At 45.6% G+C, this 19,152-nt stretch overlaps 1 protein-coding gene across 2 annotated transcripts in view; it reads left to right on the top strand.

The window, feature by feature from the left end:
- Positions 1–19,152, top strand: part of GALNT14 (polypeptide N-acetylgalactosaminyltransferase 14) — a 184,524-nt gene that overhangs the window by 104,701 nt on the left and 60,671 nt on the right. For both annotated transcript variants that reach the window (XM_073338658.1, XM_073338657.1), the window contains one exon: positions 11,563–11,661. In XM_073338658.1, the coding sequence (XP_073194759.1) occupies positions 11,563–11,661 (99 nt within the window). The remainder of the gene's footprint in view (positions 1–11,562; positions 11,662–19,152) is intronic.

The following is a 19,152-nucleotide window of genomic DNA, read 5'->3' as shown; positions in this document are numbered from 1 at the left end:
GATGGGGAGAATAATACTGGTTGGTGCTGGATATGGCAGGCATGTCAGAGCTGCCTGACAGAGGAATCTGAGAGGATATGCAGGAAAGAGGACATAATCGTGGGGAAGAATCTAGAGGTCAGAGTCTGGTAACACAGGAGTGAGTGGTGTGAAGAAAACAGCCTAGATGTCCTCATATGGGAAGCACTTGTGTCTATGTAGATCGTATGTTGTTTGTATTGTGTTATATGTGTATGTGGATTGTATTAAGAAAAGTGCCACTTGAGTGACCATCTCTTGAAGTCTTCTGATCAAGACTGGATGCCTTTCTGGAAGATATATTTTAGTGACACACAAACAATTAGGTTCAATACATGAATAATTGGGTACAGTTCTATAGTCTGTGATGTAAAGGAGGTTAGACTAGATGATCAAATTGTACTCTGTTGGACTTTAAATCTATGAACTGTTGAACTAGTTGGCAAATGAGTTGCTAGATGATGTCTCACTGAAGTCCAATATCTACAGCATTTCAATATACGTCACATATATTTGTGCTCCAGCTGGGTCAGTTGCCAAACAACATTGAGAGATTTAAGCAGTGTCTATCATTAGGGAAATGACTTCCTTTATGACAATTGGTGTCCTATGGGCTCATCCCCAGTGGTGTTGAAAATGGCTGTCCTGCAGGAATGGAAAGTTCAATCAAGTTCAGCACCTGTTGTAGCAAAGGACCTGGGAATCCAATGTTCTCTTCCCCAACACAACAGGTGTCTAGCATGCTTTGCAACAGTGGGTGGTGAACTTACCTGACCTTCTCTCAAATTACTACAGAGCAGTGATTTTCATCACCACCTGCTATCGAGACTGGCTCACTTTTTCACAGTGTAGTCAAGTCTGTGGAGAGAAGAATTACAATGAAATAATAGAGGACACACTGCTCCAGTAGCTGGGAATCAGCCATTGAGATTAGAGAGGGATGAACTGATTCACAAAAAACAACCCTCTCTTCATCCAGGACTGAATTGGCACCAGCCTCTTTTATAAATTGAAGTTCCCGCCCACCCCTGCATGCCTGGTGGATCAGGAACCAAAATAACATGAATGCTGCTGTTCTCACTGTGACAGAGAGGTCCACCCTGATCGCCGATTGGCTGGAGTTTAATGTGGGTGGAGTACAGGGGTTATAAAGCTTCTCCCAGCTTTTGGAAGAGTAGTCTCTCTTGGGAGCTTGGGTTGAGCAGAGGCCTGTTTTGGCCTGGAAAGACTGAGTTCAGCCTGGGAGCTTTTCAGAGGTCTGTGCCAGTCCAAAAATATTTTGTTTAGGCTGGACAAAGAGTTGGGTGGCTTTTTGCTTTATCTGGAAGCTCTCTTTTTATGAAGTTTCTGTGGGAATTCTTGTAACTTAAGTTATTTCAGTTCCTACGGAACCCTGAAGGAGATCACTCACCACAGGCACCATCCAGTGGCTGGGCAGGTTCTCTCTTTCTTTCTTTTCTCTTTCTTGGTGCCCTCTGTTGACAGCCGCTGTGGTTTTGCAGTGGTCTGCCCCTTCCATAACTCTGGCCACGTTACGTTTTTGATGACCACCCTTTTTGCGGTATATAAAGAGTCCAGCAAACAGCTAACCCTCTGGGTTAGGTGAGGCTGTAACGCTGTCTGCAGTGACTCAAGTGTGAGTACCAACTTGAGGGTAGACTGTTAGGATCCAGGACACAATCTCCAAATTGGTTGTGAGTTCTGTCCTTAGATTTCAGCAACCTATTATCAAATGAAAACTCTAACAGCCCTAACATGGAGTCACAGACAGTCCCATTAATTATTCCAGTCTATCTTGCCACCCAGGTGAGCTTACCTTTGTGATGGATGGTCCCATACGCCATGAATCACAGCAATATTCAGGTTACTCCCAGTTCCAGAGAGAACTATTCACTTAGCCCAAGTTAATTGCACCTTAGATCTCACACTAAAGAAAACGCTTGTAGCCAATCCTATAATAATCTATATGAAGATTTAATAAAATAGGAAAAGGAAACGAGAAGTTGTTTACAAGGTTAAAGCAGGTAAGCATACATACACAAATGAGTTACAATCTTAAGTTTCAAAAGATAATAGAAGCATCTGTGCTGAGCAAGTTCTATATGTCCTTCAGGACTAACCAAGACTAAGCAGCTGAGGATCTCTTGCTTATGCTTAGAAAATCCTTTCCCCCTAAGAGTCCAAACAGCATAGAAATAATCAGTTCCTTCTTGTCCATCCCCCTCCTGCCATGTGCTCTGAGCTGCAAACTCAGCTGATGGCAAGAATCCACTTGCATGATTCATTTTCATGGGGAGGAGGGAAGAACAACAAAGTCTTCTGTCCTCTTGTTAATGTTATGTAGGGAAATTCTAGTTGCAACATCCCACAGTAGTCTATCTGGTATCGATGGACCTTTCCTTTTGGGAAGGGTGTAAAACCTTCTGTTGAAGATCAGCCCTTCACACTAATTAATGTTTCACTCCTGTCTAGTGACTTACCCAGTCACAGAGGCTCACAGTGCAACTGCTGAAATGTTCCCTTACAATATGGGATGCAGATGCTATGAGATTAAGGCATGCAGCAACGCACAAGCATTCAATGAAGTCTAAACACATTCTTAGAATTCTAGTAAGTGTTTTAACAATACGAGCACATGGGTGAGCCAGACTGATTCCAGCTATGTACTTGTCTGCCTTCAGCTGAGACATGAGGACCTTGACATGAGCTGGCACCTGCTCTGCCAGTGGCACAGAGGGGGCTCTGGATTGACATCTTGGGATCTTGACCTGTCTGTCCTGAGTGCCTTCTCTCTTCTATACCCCCTCTATCGGGGTAGGCTTCTGCCTTCAGCACCCCCTAGCGATTGGCAGGGAAAGACATTCTAACTCCCTTCCTCAGGCTCCAATCCAGGGCACCATGTAGGCAGCTAAATCCTGTACCCTAAAGCATTATATTGCTGCCTTCCTGGACCACTCTGTACCAGTCCCGTCTTTCCCAACAGGTAAAGACAAGACATTTAAATAAGTGGAATCAACTATAAAATGTCAGACCTTCTGAGAATCACAAGTCTCATCCCTTTGGGCCACATCAGCCAGGAGCTCAGAGCATAAGTCAGTTCACCTCTATGTCTACTGGCCTGTTCTCCTTTTGAGTCCCTCCTACAAGCCATGCACGCTCTGTAGGTGTGGACGGGGTAGGGTGGCCTCAGAACAGCTGCTTAACCCCTTCTGGTACTGGTGTTAACAGGTCACAGGGACCTACACTTAAAAGAAGGATGTTTGTATTTTTTTTTCTCATGAGTCTTTTTCTGCCTCTGATTCAGTATTGGAGTATATGGCTCCTGTTTCATGCACATCAAATCACTATGTAACATTCTCAACATCTCTGCTCAAAAAGGTTTATCTAGTTTGGATATTCGTGCAGACTGTGGGCTGTTCATCTGAACCCCTGACCCGGAAATGTTTTTAGGTTTGTCCGTGTGTAGCTGAGAACCTGAGAGATACATTTATACAATACATTGTACTGCAGTTTGGCATTCTATGGACAGCTCTGGTTTGGAGTGTGAGGGCAAAGCTGAGTGATGCAAGCCAAACTCTGGCTGAATCTCTTTTCCCTGTATTTCTGAGTGGAAGGGAGAGGAGGGGGATTTGCAGGGAGCTGAAAGGTAGTGTAGCTCTGGAGACAGGGCCAGCTGTTAAGAATGAATATGCAGAGGATGCTTTGTGAGATGCTGGCTGGGTGAGGGAGCGTTAGGATCACAGGGAGAATGTTAGAAATTCAAAGCAGAGCTGCTGGCCAGTGAGCGGTGTTGAAGCAGAAAGGAATAATGAGCAGAAACATAGTGAGTGGGGACTGAGGGCTGGAGGGGAGAAGGACAAGGTTTGTCATCTCTTAAGGAAAGTTAACAAGGCACAGAGAGAGAATGTGTGAGAGAGAAGCAGGCTTCATTGTTGCTCATCAAATGTGCGCAAGCTGCAATTGCAGAGCGCTCACACTCAGAAAAGGGGGGAGAAAGAAGCAATTTGGAAACCACACCCTGGCTGACTGGGACAGTAATCGACCTGCTGATGAACTAGGTACAAAGGTTACATACGCCACGGTTACCATTGGTGACCCCTCAGTGGCACGCACCAGCATGGTCAAGTGTCTCATTGGTGTTTCCAGTATAAGCCCTTGTCATTTAAGGTGGGGGGTATGGCAGAATAGGGAAAGGGACTCTGTTATATAGATGGGCCCATGTCAGTAAGTCTGGATATGGATTTCAAACACCACAAGGTTTAGGAGGAGTTCTGATGCAGCATCATGGTTTGGCTCATAATAAAGATCTCTATTGTATATGGTAACTCAAAGGAGAAGCTGCTTTAATCATCAACTCCTCTATTCCCTCTTCTGCCCTGCTATGGTCCCTGCTGTGTCTTTTAGTATTCCTAATTCTCTATAAAGTCCCTGAACCAAACACAGGGCTGCAATGGCTTGCACTCCCAGGGTGGGGCAGAGCCCATAGCAGACCCACACCTGGGTTAGAAGCAGCAGACAGCTATAGAAGGGAGTACCCAAATGATCTCTCTCTGAGTTGATAAACAAGCAGCAAAGGGTTTTGCTCTAAATAGCACAGTTAAAACCCCTGAGTCTGCAAGGATTCCTGATTTGAGCACTGGGGCTGGGAGGAAATCGTTCTCCATTGAGAAGGCAAGGAGCAAATATGCATTGAGACTGATCTAGTGTGCTCCATGCCAAGACACAGTCCCTCCAGCTCAGGGCTGAGGCATGCTGGCAGGTGGAGCCAATGGGAAGATGCAGTACTGCTGCCTGTGTAATACTTTTGTGGATGAACAGGGGTCTTCGGTCTCCAGGGCTATCAATCTAGCACCCTTCACCAGCCTTAAATTTACTTTTCTAATGATGAAACCTATGGGAATGGATTGGGAACCCATGAATCCTGCCTCCATCCTCTTTGCAAGGACTTCCAGGAATATTTGGGGGGAGGGATAGCTCAGTGGTTTGAGCATTGGCCTGCTAAACCCAGGGTTGTGAGTTGAGGGGCCAATCCTTGAGGGGCCATTTAGGAATCAGGGGCAAAAATTGGGGATTGGTCCTGCTTTGAGCAGGGGGTTGGACTAGATGACCTCCTGAGGTCCCTTCCAATCCTGATATTCTATGATTGGTGTGGACATGTTGGGAGGTCAGGGGTTGTGATGCCTGGTGCCTTTCCATACATAGGGAGGACAGGGGTTGAAATGGTGATTAACTGATCCCAGGATGTCTCTTCAAAGGGAATGTCTTCTCAGATGAGTGGCTACAAATGTAGACCTGTTGAAATGCCTAGGCTTTGTGGGAGAGCATTATGTCGCTTGTTCTTTGCACAGCAATCAACCATATGAAGCAACTACACAGGCACAGATTGGTGCCCAAGTAACCCTATTTACTAACTATATAGCAACATGCGAGTCTTCACTATGTACACACTGGTGTCTGGTGGCTTTCAAATAATAGAACATGATGAGCTTATACACTACACTGTAGAGGAGAAGAAAGGAAAAACAGTGAAGAGATAGAAGGCTAGTAAAGCTTTGTAGCATTGGAAGCTCTCCCATTAACCTATATAATCTCCCTCTCCCTTCCTCGTGCCGTTTATACCATGATCATCACTGATATCTGAGCATTTTACAGAACTACGTGGGTCGGATCAATGCCGGTCTCTGGTTCTCTGCTCCCCCTCATCTCATGTGGGAGGGAAGGGTACATAATCATTTACCATTAGTGTTGTGGGCAATACGGCAGAGCCATGTTAATGAGATGAGTTGTGCATTTTGTCCTGAAGGCAGTAAGATTTGTGGTCACTTCAAGCTGGGGTTTTTAATGGCACCTACAGGAGACAGCACCCAGCTCCCAGAGAAATTCAATGGGAGTTGGGCATGGAACACCCTGAGGGGCCTTTGAAAACCTCAGCCTTATCTCTTCTGGAAGGGAGGTCCCAAAATGTGGGCCAGCCACAGAGAAACTGCTGTCTTCTGCTCACTCAGGTTTGACCCATGTAGCTGACAGACCCCTGGTGTCCAGTAGGCCTGGTCATGAAGAGTGAAATGGTCCCCCAAGGGTCCTGGGCCCAACTCATTGAGGGCTTTGAAGAGCAAAACCAGAGCCTGGCATTTGATCTGTTATTCAATGGTGAGTGGAGTGCTAGGGATGTGTTCAGCTCTATCTCTTTCTCTATAGGCTGAGAGATTGTATGTGAGAATGGATCTTCTCACGCCTTGACAAAACTATTAGTTTTACTTGGAAGTAGATGTGAGTGGGAACCAGAATGCAGAACAAAACCCAACAAATTCCAAAATTTTCCATGTAATGAAAACTTTGAGAAGAGTTTCAACAGAACATTTCATTTGGATTTTTTAAATGAAATCTAGTCGAAATCGGCATATTCCTACAAAATGTTTTGATTTTGATGAAAAGGCATTTTCAATGGAACTTCCATGTTCCCGCCAGCTCTTTTTGGAAGTAATCTTTATTTCTGTAATGAGGATTTACAAAAGAGGGGATGCAGAGTCAAATGATCTCTGGGAATCATCAGTCCTGGCTTCTATTCCAGTCTCTAATACAGACATTCTGAGCCACTGTGGTTAAGACATGTGGAGGCTCACTGATGTAAATGGAACTCCTTGCAGAGCAATAAACTGCTCAGTGTGAATAAGGCAGAGTCAAGCCTTTCACTTCTCCTTACCTCAGTTTCCCAGGCTGAAAAATGGGGTTAGCTTACCTCATGGGGGGCAGGAAGGCTTAGTTCATTAATGAGCAAGAACATAAGAATGGTCTGACCCAGTATGGCCAGTGGTCCATCTAGCCCCGTAGCCTGTCTTCCGTCAGTGGCCAATGTGAGGTGCTTCAGAGGGAATTAACAGAACAGGCAGTCAACGAGTGATCCATCCCATGTTGTCCACTCCCAGCTTCTGGCAATCAGAAGCTAGGGACACTCAGAGCATGAGCTTGCATCCCTGACCATCATGGCTAACAGCCATTGATGGATCTATCCTCCATGAACTTATCTAATTCTTTTCTGAGCCCTGTTACACTTTTGGCCTTCACAACTTCCCCTGGCAATGAGTTCCATAAGTTGACTGTGTGTTATGTGAAGACAGACTTCCTTATGTTTGTTTTAAACGTGCGGCCTATTAATTTTGTTGGATGGCCCCTAGTTCTTGTGTTATGTGAAGGGCTAAATAAACACTTCCTTATTCGCTTTTTCCACACCAGTCATGATTTTATAGACCTCTATCCCACCCCAGTTGTCTCTTTTCCACGCTGAAAAGTCCCACTTGTTTTAATCTCTCCTCATTTGGAAGCTGTTCCATGCCCCAGGGGTGAAAGTAACTGAAAGGACTTACTGGTACACCGGAGTCCTGAGCAGGGGGCGTGGCCTCAACCAGAAGAGGCGGGGCCATTAAAGCCCTGGACCATTTAAATTGCCGAGCTGGGGAAGCTGGTATGATCGGTGGTGTACTGGCTCTTGCTGGTATGCCGTACTGGACTGGACTGGCTTACTTTCACCTATGCATGCCCCTAATCATTTTTGTTGCCTTTCTCTATATCTTTTCCAACTCTAATATATCTTTTTTGAGATGGGATGACCAGAATTGCATGCAGTATTTAAGGTATCGGCGTATCATGGATTTATATAGTGGCATTACGATATTTACTGACTTATTATCGATCCTTTTCCTAATGGTTCCTAACCTTCTGTTAGCTTTTTTGACTGCATGTGGAGTCTTTGCGATCTTGCGAAGGAAGGCCATGATGGCAGTACAAAATCTTAATGCTTTTTTGATCTGAAGCTAATCAGCACAGCCTGGGATCCCCTGAAGAACTCTCTATGGCAAGTCGTTAGAACTGATTGTTAATTCTCACTATCCACAGGCATGTCTTGCTGCTGTGGGCTTTCATGCACGTCGGAGGCTGAACAGACCCCATGCTATGGTCAGCCAAGCTCGCATGGGGTTGTCATAAGCAATAGTTCTACTAGTCCTTCTTCCCTGCCTCGCTGCAGGATTTCAGAGCATGCACAGGGCTCATCGACTGTGAGCTACACGGCAGTGCAAACACAAGCAGTGCAGTAATTTTTTTTTTTAAGGAATAATCTTGGTTTCCTAAAATGTTGTGGTTTTTTCCCCTTCTTGGCAACTGGATGACCGATGAGGTACCATAAGCAGCAGAAAGCATTTATCCAGTGACAGCCCGAGGTAGCACAGGCAGCTCTTAATGGGTTTATTTTCATTATTACAGCAATTTTAGGGTGGCATGCTGCAATTTTCACTTGCGGGGTGGTATTAAATTGAAATGACCCCAGATGTAATTGTCACACCGAATAAGTCTGGACATACTGAATTTAATGCCTTTCCAAGCTGTGGTTTTTATCGCCCAAGCAAGTGCCAAAAGAACACTTGTAGTCAACAGCTTAAACTGTGCTCTGCCTCTTCAGGAACGAGGGGCTTTAGCTGCTGTTACATTGGGAAACAAACATAGGGGCTGGGTGGAAGAACCTTGCTAGAACTTTTCATTCCTTTTTAGTCGACTGACAAATGTCCCCATTCATCAGCTTCTCCTCTTGCTCAGACTGGTGTAAATCAGGAATAACACCACTGAAGCTATCCATGTACAAAATTGGGGTGGGAGGAGAACTGGTGCTGTTCTGCTCGGTGTCAGATATACAAAGCATGATTTGAAGGCGCCTTACTATAGCTGGTCCTGAGCCACAAAATTCAGAGCCAGAAGGGAACTTTACCCGCGCAATGGTGCACTCGGACCTCGGGTCCAAGTCTCTACTGCCCTGCAGCTTGTGCAGTGATATACACCTGGGTGTAAAACCAGGTCAGAACAATGGCACTTTATACCCATTTGATAGGTGCAGGTGAATAATGAATCAGGCCCCCCAGAGGCAAGGCAGTAGAGAATCAGGCCCCGGGGGTTTTGATTCAGCCCATTATCCAGAGCTAGGACCCAAGCTTGCCGAGCCTGGAAGTGTTTGGATTTGGAGATTTGGCCGTTCTACCAACTTCCTGCCTGAAGAAAACATTGGCAGCTGGCTAATCAGATACTGTACATAAGTGGCTGTACCATAATTGCAGCTGGAGTTTTAAAAGTGTATGACACCCAAGTAAAAGGAGTCTGCCTCACGTCTCTGTGGAATCAATAAATCTGCGCATCTCCTAAACTGTCCCCCTGTCTGGGTGATGTATTTTGCAAGTGCTTTCCACGCCCTTTCATTACGTTGCCAAAAATAGCATCCCTGGTTTGATACACAGAACTCCTTGCTGGTGCCAGGTTCAAAATGGGTGGAAGGACACACATCTGGGAGCAGTTAGGGGATAATTGTTTATAAGTCACGTGGAGAGAGTAATTATACAGTCTGTAACAAGCAAGCAGTGTTCAGATCAGAGACATGTCTTAGTTTTAGTTCTCATATAAGCTAATAGGAAAAACTACTGTGAGTGTGAGTGTATTATTGTAGGACACAGGAGAATGATCCAATTAAATATGTCAAAGGAGCCTTTTAAAAATGGTTTCTCTTGTAAGAGACCGATTCGTATTCAGGCTCCACAGAGAAACCCATTGATGGTGATGCATGGCAAAGTCTTGGGGATCTAACTACAAAGCTCCTGCAGGCTGCGTGAAACACCAGAGGAGTGAACACAGTGCGGTGCGGGGGGCTGGAGAAGCTGGGTCCCTACACACCATGAACATTGGAAGATTGCTCTCCATTCAGCCTATCACTGTTATAGACTGACGTAGAACTTCACATGCCACTTCTGCATGAGGTTATTTCTACCACAAAGGGGCAAGAAGCAAAGAGAGACTCATATATGGGAACAACGAGGTGGCCTGAATTGTTCGTTACATTATGGAAGCACCAGAGTCCCAAGCTGTATGAAATCAAGGTCCCATTGTGCTGAGCACTGTGCAAACATTAGCAAGAAAGAGGCAGTCCCTGCCCCAGATTGCTTACAAACTAAATAGACAAGATAAAGGGTGGTACAGGGAGGTGAAGTGATTTGCCCATGGGCCTTGACAGATGCAGGAACAGAACCCAGGTCTCCTAATTTTAAGACCAGTGTTATAGCCACTAGACCAGTGGTCCCCAAACTTTTCAGGCTTGTGTGCCCCCTTGCTCCTGTCTGTACCCCCCCCTCCGGTGGGGGTGGGGGAACACAGACAGGAATAAGGGGGCTGAGGCTGAGGGTGGAACTGGGAGCGAAGCCGCCAAGGCTGGGGACGGGTCCAAGAGCCAGGACTGCGGCTGTGGGCAGGGCCGGAGCAGAGCTGGAGGCAGGGTGAGGCTGGGTGGTGCTCCATCCCCGCCCCCTGTGTGGGCTAGGGGGGCATGCCCCACAGTTTGAGGACCCAAAGTTTCAGCTGACCACAGTTTTCTCCCCAGTCAGCACTGAAATACCAATTTCCTCAGCTCTGTTTGGTTCTGTGAAATGCTGCATAGTATGCACTTGTTTGTAGGTTTGGCTCACTCATGTCAGAAACTGAACCAAGTATATGTTTGCACTGGTGAGTGACTCGGAAAAGGAAGAGCTTTCTGTTCTCCATTTCTTGGGGAAGGGAGAGGAACTGGGATGTAGTGCTGGTAGATCCAAGAGGGCATCTGAACTAGAAAGGAGTATTGTCTAGTGGTTAGAGCAAAGGACTGGGGGCCAGGATACCTAGGTTCTAATTGCTGCTCTGCCACTACTTCATTGTGTAGCCTTGGGCAATTCACATAACCTCTCTGTGCCTCAATTGACTCTTCTGTAAAGTAGGAGGAATAATACCAGCTGTACAGGATTGTGAGGATAAGTAATTAATGTGTGTAAAGTGCTTTTAGATTCCCTAGATGAAGGGTGCTAGAGAAGCAGAAAGTGTGACCATTGTACCGTAGCTGCATCTGAGACATCTTCTTTATGCATTTACTCATACAACACTCAGGGCTGGATAAGCAAATGTTTTCAGTGTGGTGTGATCACTTCTCAGTCAAAAGAGCCCCAAGATCTGGGAGCTTATCCCAAGCCTTCTGGAAGGGACCACCTACATGGGGAAAGAATCTTATGCCCTGGGTCCCAATCCCCAAAGTTCAGGAGAAAGACGGGGCTGGTCAGGCTGTCGGGAACTCTTCTGGGCTGGCCCCGGTGCCTAATACTTTTTGTGTTGCGATGTAACAATATTTATGCCAGGAATGCACATCAAAAGTCTGTTTGGGTTCCTCAAACACTGTGTCTATATAAGCTGAACCTCTTTCGGGATGTCCATTGCTAGTCACAATAGGCTTACCCACACCTGGAAACAAAGCTGAATGAAAGGGGGATGGTAGAATTCCCAGGCATCTTATCCCACACAGTAGGATGTTATAGATTCTGGGTCAAACAGAAAAGAATAGCTCAGAATACCACTATTTTAGTCATGCCAGGAGAACTCTGAATGAGTACTGTCTACCTCTATACTGTGCCTTTAATGTTTGTGTCTATTAAATAAGCTGCCATTTTACATTCCGGAACTTTAGTGATACCTGTATCTTTTCCACCTCCTCAGATGTACTACTTTGCACTATCGTCTGGATCTGCCATCAACAAGTATCATCATCACCTTCCACAACGAAGCCAGGTCCACTCTGTTAAGAACTATCAGAAGGTAAGACAGACTTATGCAAAGGAATATGTGAGTGCAGCATGGTTTTTATGATCCTGCTCCAAAAACATGTGTGCCACTTTCCTCACAGTATGACAGAAACTCCTTCACATTTCAAAAAAGGTTAGATGTTTGCATGAATAACAATAGCATTTTCAGCTACGCTTACCAGGGTAAAATTGCAAAGGCTACTGACCCAGGCCCTAAGATGATCAGTAGCTGAGGATAGCGTGACATCTGACCCCTGGTAAGCAGTTTTGCACAAGGAGGTGCATTATGCTGTGGCTTCCTTTGCAGTATCTGACAATGGTTGCTGTCGGAAGCAGGTCACCAATCTAGATGGATCTCGGGATGGCAGTTTTTATATTCATTTGACTATCAATGCTGTGTTTTGCCATAGCCAGCAAGGGATATCTGTGGCTTTGCAGAGGTCTGCTTTAGTTTCATTTTTTGAGCTTCTCCAGTGACACCTGTAGGCCACATGTGATGCCAGCAAGGAGAGTTAATTGAGAAGCTCTGATGGGTCACAAAGAGGCTGCATTTTCAAAGACAGTTTCTGAACACTTCTAAATGAGCTGTGGAGAGGTCTGGGCACATGGCCATTCTTCCATTTGTTGATTTGTTCTTGGCTGTGGTTTACTGTAGGGGGATATAGTGTATGCTTCATTTTCATTGCAGGTTTCTAAAAGCAGCTTTGAATTCCAATGTGGGTCTTGAATCTACATAGCTCTTTGCTGTGGAATGGAAAGATTTCTTGTAACCTATCCACACCTTCTGTCCTGTTAGATCTGTGCACCTTGTCCAGTGGCTTATCCCATAGCAATGGTCAGATGCATTCACTCCTGTTTCTATAATAAACATTTGACTGGTATATTTCACACTCATGTAAGTAAGGGAAGGGTATAGACTCATCAAGTTTGAGGCCAGAAGGGACCACCAAAGCTTCTAGTTTGACTTCTGGTATATCACAGGAGGTCAACACCATCCACCCTCACCCCCATCCTAAGCCAATAACTGGAATTAGACCAAAGTATTACAATCCTCAGGAGACTAAACTATTGTGTGACCCAGGCAGAGAACAGGAGGGATCAAAATGCACCAAAGCCTCAGATTCCTGCAATGGCAGGGAATTGATTGATATCACTGCCTGGAGCAATAGAGCATGCAGTTCAGGCCGTTGCTGCGTAAAGTTCCTTCTCATAGATCTGTGACTTGGTCATCGTGGCCTGCAGCCCCTCCTGCTATCAGAGTCCTGGGCCTCTCAGGAGCCAAGTCTGCCAAATGTGACGGATTGTATTGGCTTGGTGACATGGAGAAATTTCCACAGAGTATGACATACACCCGCAAATGTTTCTTTGTGGCCACTCCAACTCAGACCACATCCCCAGCTGCTGTAAATCAGCAGAGTTCCATTAAGGTCTAGACAGCTAGGTCGATTTACACCAGCTAAGGACAGGGCCTCAGGCCTGCACTGGTGAGAGCCACGGACATTAAAGAGCCCTTTGCCATCAGGCATAGGTTGCTGACCAGGGCCAGATTCATCTTTGCTTGCTAGACATCTCCTTCACTCCTTTGAGCCCCTGATGGCTTCATCTGTCTGAGAGCAGAACCCTTTCTTGGGAAGACGCATGCTTGTAGTGAGTTTGACCATTCTGCAGCTGAATTCCTGCTTTCCTTCATGGCATCACTCCCCATCCCAGCTCCTTCACGTCTCACCTCATACTGTGTCACCACCTCCCTTTGTCTGGATGGATCTAATAGACACACAGCACCGTCTCTTCACTCTGTACTGACGCCTGTTAAGTTCATTTAGATGGAATACAGGCCAAAGGTGTTAGCATAACCCAGTCATTGTCCAACATTAAACAGCGTTAAACAAGGCTCAGGATTTGGTATACAGATATCTCAGCATCCTTAGTACCGGTAAGGAGCTGCTGGACTAGAACGCCGGGTCTGCGGAGCCTGGCACAGCTGATGTTCTCACATCCCCATCTGGAGGCCTCAGAGAATCATATGCAAGGAGCACTGCAGAGATTAATTGCATTAGGAAGAACTGCTCAAAGGGACCATAGTGACAGCAGCCTGTGACCATCTGATGGGCTCAGGCTCACTATTTAACCCTGGAGGGTGCCCAAGGAAGTTGTCTGGGCAGCCATGCAGACTTCTGGTTTGTGGTGGCTCTAGACCTCACCTTGCTTACTGATCTCCAGTCTCTGACCTGGCCTGACTCTGACTCTGATCCTGGATCTTGCCTTTTGATCCCAGCTCTAACAATTAGTCTGATCCCTCCATGCTGACTACTGCCTCGTGACCACCCTGGGCTTAATGACAGCAGCCCAGCTATGACTTCTAGGTCAGACTGCCTATGCCTAGGTCCCTTATAATACCATGGCAAATGCCCCATTAAAATCTTTTAAAGCTTTTATTATAGATACAGAAAAGAAGGAAAAATGTTCATTTAACAACATTTCCTGTTACCTTTCCCTTTAGCTGGAGAGAGTTGTGGAGGGGGAAAAAATCCCATGTTTGATAGCCTCTTAGAGGGTATCAAAGATGGTAATAACTGTCCTTGGGGACAGAAGAGAAGAAATTAGTTGAGGTGGGCTGGCACTGTTAATGTCCAGTCCCGTTTCATCTCAGGTGGTGGTTGGGATTCCGCTGGAGTTGGTAGGGGTGGTGATATCATCTGGGTACATCAATCTCTGGCCCACTCTGGTCAGGTCATTCCTCAGGGTTAGGATGAAGAAGGTCTGACGTCCCAGGAGACAGTGGGGGTGGAAGCCATGATGGTGACGCTTGCTTCAGTAGCTTCTGTTTGTTCTTTCCTTATTTTTCCTCCAAAGTCCCTTTCTTTAAGGACACACAAAGGGATTGATGGGTTGAATAGCCCATCCCCTCATTATTTTGTCCACCACTTAGACCTACTATCTGACACACCAATTTTGGTTCATAAATTCCTGATTCCACATGTTCTGTTTTTACCAAGTATGATTTTAACATATTCCTTGAACCCTATTAGTAGGCCCTTTTGTTTAGACTAATTTAGTCTGTCTCCTTTTCGTACCTTTCCCCATCAACATTTGTCACTATAGGGTATTGTGACATCTCACGTTTTTTTTACAGCTGAGCTCGCAATTAGAGTAAATTTGTAGGCCCATTTATCTCAACATTTCTGACCTGAGTTTGGACTGATCCAAGATCCAGCCCCTTATCTTTAAATCCAACAATGGGCAAGGGCTTAGTTCTCTGAGACCACCTCCCTGCCACAATCATGCATGACAGGAGGTCTCCAGGGGGAGGCACTGTGCAATTCCCTGCTACCTTAGGTCAAGATGAGCCAACCTCTTACCACTTTTAAGGTCTGTTGTTAAGCTCCTCACTTCAAAGTGGCTTTCCCCAGTAATGGAGTAGCAGAATGGTGCAGAAGTGTTACTCTTGGGAGACAACCTCTAGGAGTGATAATGACATGTGAAAGTGTTAGGATCACAATATACTCCTCATATTGTGCCTAGCTGCTGTGGTGATGGGTACATACACGTGTAGCCAGGTACAGTTGGTTTATTATAATTATGGTTGGATTAGTAATGCAAAATAAGTAGATCTCCCTCTTATTCCTTGTTCCTCTATCATATTTTCCCCATGGGATTGTCCCTGATTTCTATGTCATTAACAGCCCGTTCATTCATCCTTTTTTTTTGCTCCTTCATGGAGGGGTTTGGTTTGGTTAGGTTACTTTGATTCTTCTCTTGAGCCATTATGATTTCACTCACGGCTTCTGTCCTTGTAGCTCCTCCTCCCCTTCCACATCTCTCTGTCCAATCTGACTCACATGTTGTATCTGGTGATGTGCACCTCAAGGGTTGGTTCTAATTACAGCATCTACTTGCCACAAGATATCCACAGGTTCATGGTGACATTTCAAGGTTATTTCCTTTCCAGCTACAGTGCAATGGCCTGGAATGGTCAGTTTTACTATTTGTACTGGGTCAAAACCAGGGCTGTACAAACTTGGACAGATCAAACAAATTGAAGGTGAAGCAAACCCAACCCCAAACTCTCCCACTTCCTTGGGGTGGGTTCCCAGAGCTCTTCTGCGCTGGTCCTTGGGAAATGACTGGCTTTTTCATCCCTCCTATGCCCATGGGATGGGATCCTGGAGCCAGTGCTGTCCGTTCATGTGGCTTTTGATGTTGAGGCTGGATTCAGCAGACTCAGTCTGGATTCAGTCCTGAACAGGCTGCCCAGGCCTAGACCAGACCCTGGCGGCTCCAGCTCTTGTTAGGAAAGAGGACTGGTGACTCAATTCCTGCCCCACCTTGGCTCAGCTCCAAACATGCACAAACCTCCATTTCCTGCCTGCCTTTGGACCCTGTTCAGATCTTGTCTCCTCTTAAGCCCTTGTAGGACAAATTATCTGGCCCCCTGGTCTGTTTTTTCCTCACTCAGCAAATGATTGGCTTAATTAAATCTTACAGATCTCCGTTCCATGACATCGGTAACCTCTTGGATCATTTTCTCATGTGACAGTCAACATGAAATCTGTCTTAATACTACTTCTTGCTTCTGTAACAGCTTCCGTTGAAGGATCTCAGAGCACTTTATGTGCAACAATACTAATAGTCATACCTAGCTCTTGTATAGCACTTTTCATCAGTACATCTCAAAGTGCAAAGGATGGTAAGTATCATTATTCCCATTTGTCTCATGGGGAAACTGAGGCACAGAATGGTGACCTGACTTGCCCAAGGTCATCCAGCAGGTCAATGGTAGAGCCTGGAATAGAGAACCCAGGTGTCTTGAGTCCCAGCTGAGTGCTCCATCCACTATCTTTTTGAATTAAGCTTCTCACCGGCACTGTGAAATTAGTACGCACTATCTATCCTCCTTTTATAAATGGGGATAAAGTGGGGCAGAAAGAGATTGTTTGTTTGACTTGTCCCAGGTCACAGAGAGAATGAATGGCAGTTGGGGAGAACTCAGGCTCTAATCACTGGGCAGCATTACCTCTTTGTTTCACTGTTCATCTTCTCTCTACCATGGGTTCCTTCTTCCCTGCAAAGTTATCCCTGAGCCCCGTACAGTGCCTAGCACAATGGGATCCTGGTCTCTAACTATGGTTCCAAGGTGCTATAGTAATATATATAATAATAATTAATAATATTTTGTGCCTGGCTGGGGGGCAGAGCTTTGGCTCTGAGTTTGGCTGCCTGGCAGTGAAATAAGATAATGACCACTCCCAAGAGTCTTCATAACAAATCAATGGGCATCATCATCAACATGAGGAACAAGAATGGGAAAGAGAAATTGTGTCCTGTAAAATTCACAAGAGTGGGGATAGGCTGTAGCGTCCTAACTGGACACATCAGCCCATTGGAACACGTAGCATGTATGTACTGAAGATGAGAAAACAGTGGGGGAAATTTACCATTAATAATCCTTTGAACTCAAAAGTAAGTGTCAGTTTGACCGTGTTTGTGGCTTTTTCCATAGACATCTGAGATCCTTACTATTTTGAATCCTCTTCTAAAGTGGGGTTTTAGCTTGAAGACTTAATATTCACTGTGAGCAAACTTTGAATTGGATTGTAAAATATGCACATCCTGCTCAATCCCCAGTGGCATGAGTGCTTCAGTCAGGGGATGGAAATAATATTGTGTGACTTCCGTCACTAGTCAGTGTGACACAACGTGTGGATGTCACGCTTTGAACATCTGCAGTGCACCATTTGTGACCAATCTGCATCCCAAGAATTAGTCACTGGCAAAAATTAAAAGATCATGTTGAATAATGAATCGGTTCAAGAAAATCATGGTCCGTTTCCCCCACCATTTGCCAACAGGGAAAAAAGGCAAAAATGATTGAATGCATGATTCTCTGGGAATTATTGTACCAGCATTAGTATATATGAACATCTCAGGGACTAAGTAGGTTCTTAGGGACAAAACACAAAACAAAACAAAACAAAAAAAAGAGGAGGATGGGAAGGGAGAAACCAGTGGCAGATGGGAAGAAAGATGGCATTGTCATTAAGGGTATATTTCACTGGGCGTCAGGAGACCTGAGTTCAATTCCTGGCTTTGCCATAGATTTTCTGTTTGACCTTGGGCAAGTAATTTAGTCTCTCTGTGCCTCAGTTCCCCAGCTGTAACATAGCACTGCCCTACCTCACTGGGCAGTTGTGAGGAGGATAAATACATTAAAGATTGTGAGACATTCACAAACTATGGTGAGGGGGTCATATAAATATCTGAAAACAGAGAGAGTGGAAAAGAAATTGGAACCCCTTTTCAGCTGTCTGCCATACTTGCCATCCTTTATTTCCTTTCCAACATTCTTTTCTTTTTGATCTCTCCTTCTACCTCCTACGAACTTGAATTAAAAAAGAAAACTCCATGTTATTTTCCTGCCCTTGCTGCCCTGCTCCTCCCTAGGGAGAGCTGAATGACATCCACAGTGGCACAGCAGTTATTGGAGGGTAAAGAGCAATACTGAAGTGAAGGAGCTGGACCTCACAAGGCCTGGATCGACCGTAAAGGCTCAGCAGTGATTACTGGTAACATCTTACCATCATGTAACCCTGTCTATCCAGGAGGATCCCAAGGTGCTTTTCAAGCTATATAACAAGCATGTGGGAATACCTCCTGCATCTCCCACTGAAGTGCAGCAACCTCTGGGGTGGAGCATTCTGTGCTTTATGGGCTTGATCCTGAGAGGCAACCATCAAAGTCAATGGTTGCTCAGCACCTTGCAAGACAAAAAATTGAAGATAAATCCTACATCCACCTGAAACAATAAGGGGGATTTTAGGGGGACACAATGGAATTTCCCAGACTGGAATCTGACCGGAACAGCAGAGTTGATGGGCCTATGCCTGTAAAATGGGCCATATGTCATCTTTAATGAACCCAGGTGATCAGGACCTCTGTTTTATGTCTCATCCCAAAGATAGCTGGGGCAGTCTGGGAAGTTTTAGAATCAGCCAAACTCTTGTAAGAACTCAGTAGGACAGGAATTGCGAAGTGCCAGTGACTGGCAGCCTGCCAGGTGAGGAATTACTGCAATGTATGATACTGTAGGCAAAGCGCCCAAGCTCGCTGGGGAATTACTGTCCTCAGAGCTGCAGGAGAGGCAGATGCCAAACTGGGCAGCAAGAAAAGAGGCAGGGATGCAGCAGGCTACTCCAGAGCCTGAAGTGAGGAAGGAAAGGAGGGGCATGCGGGGTATTATCTCTGCATCCACCTCCCTGCTCTGTCCTGTCCTAACCTTCCCAGAGCATGCTCTTAGTTGGGCTGCTTTCTCCAGCCAATGGATGGGCTGTCCACCCATTGCTGAGGAATTTCCCTCAGTCTCATTCATGTCAATGTTGAAGGACAAATTTCAGCACTGCCTGTATCCATCTCAGTGTCTTTTATGCAGCATTTTATCACTAGGGAAATTTTCTTCCTAACCTCCATAGGCGATCACTCAGCTTAAGTCTTGAAGCATGAGGGTTGC

Source organism: Lepidochelys kempii, chromosome 3 (assembly GCF_965140265.1).
Source record: "Lepidochelys kempii isolate rLepKem1 chromosome 3, rLepKem1.hap2, whole genome shotgun sequence".
NCBI lineage: Eukaryota > Metazoa > Chordata > Testudines > Cheloniidae > Lepidochelys > Lepidochelys kempii.
Note: the sequence above shows the minus strand (reverse complement) of the source record. Positions and strands in the feature narration are given on the sequence as shown.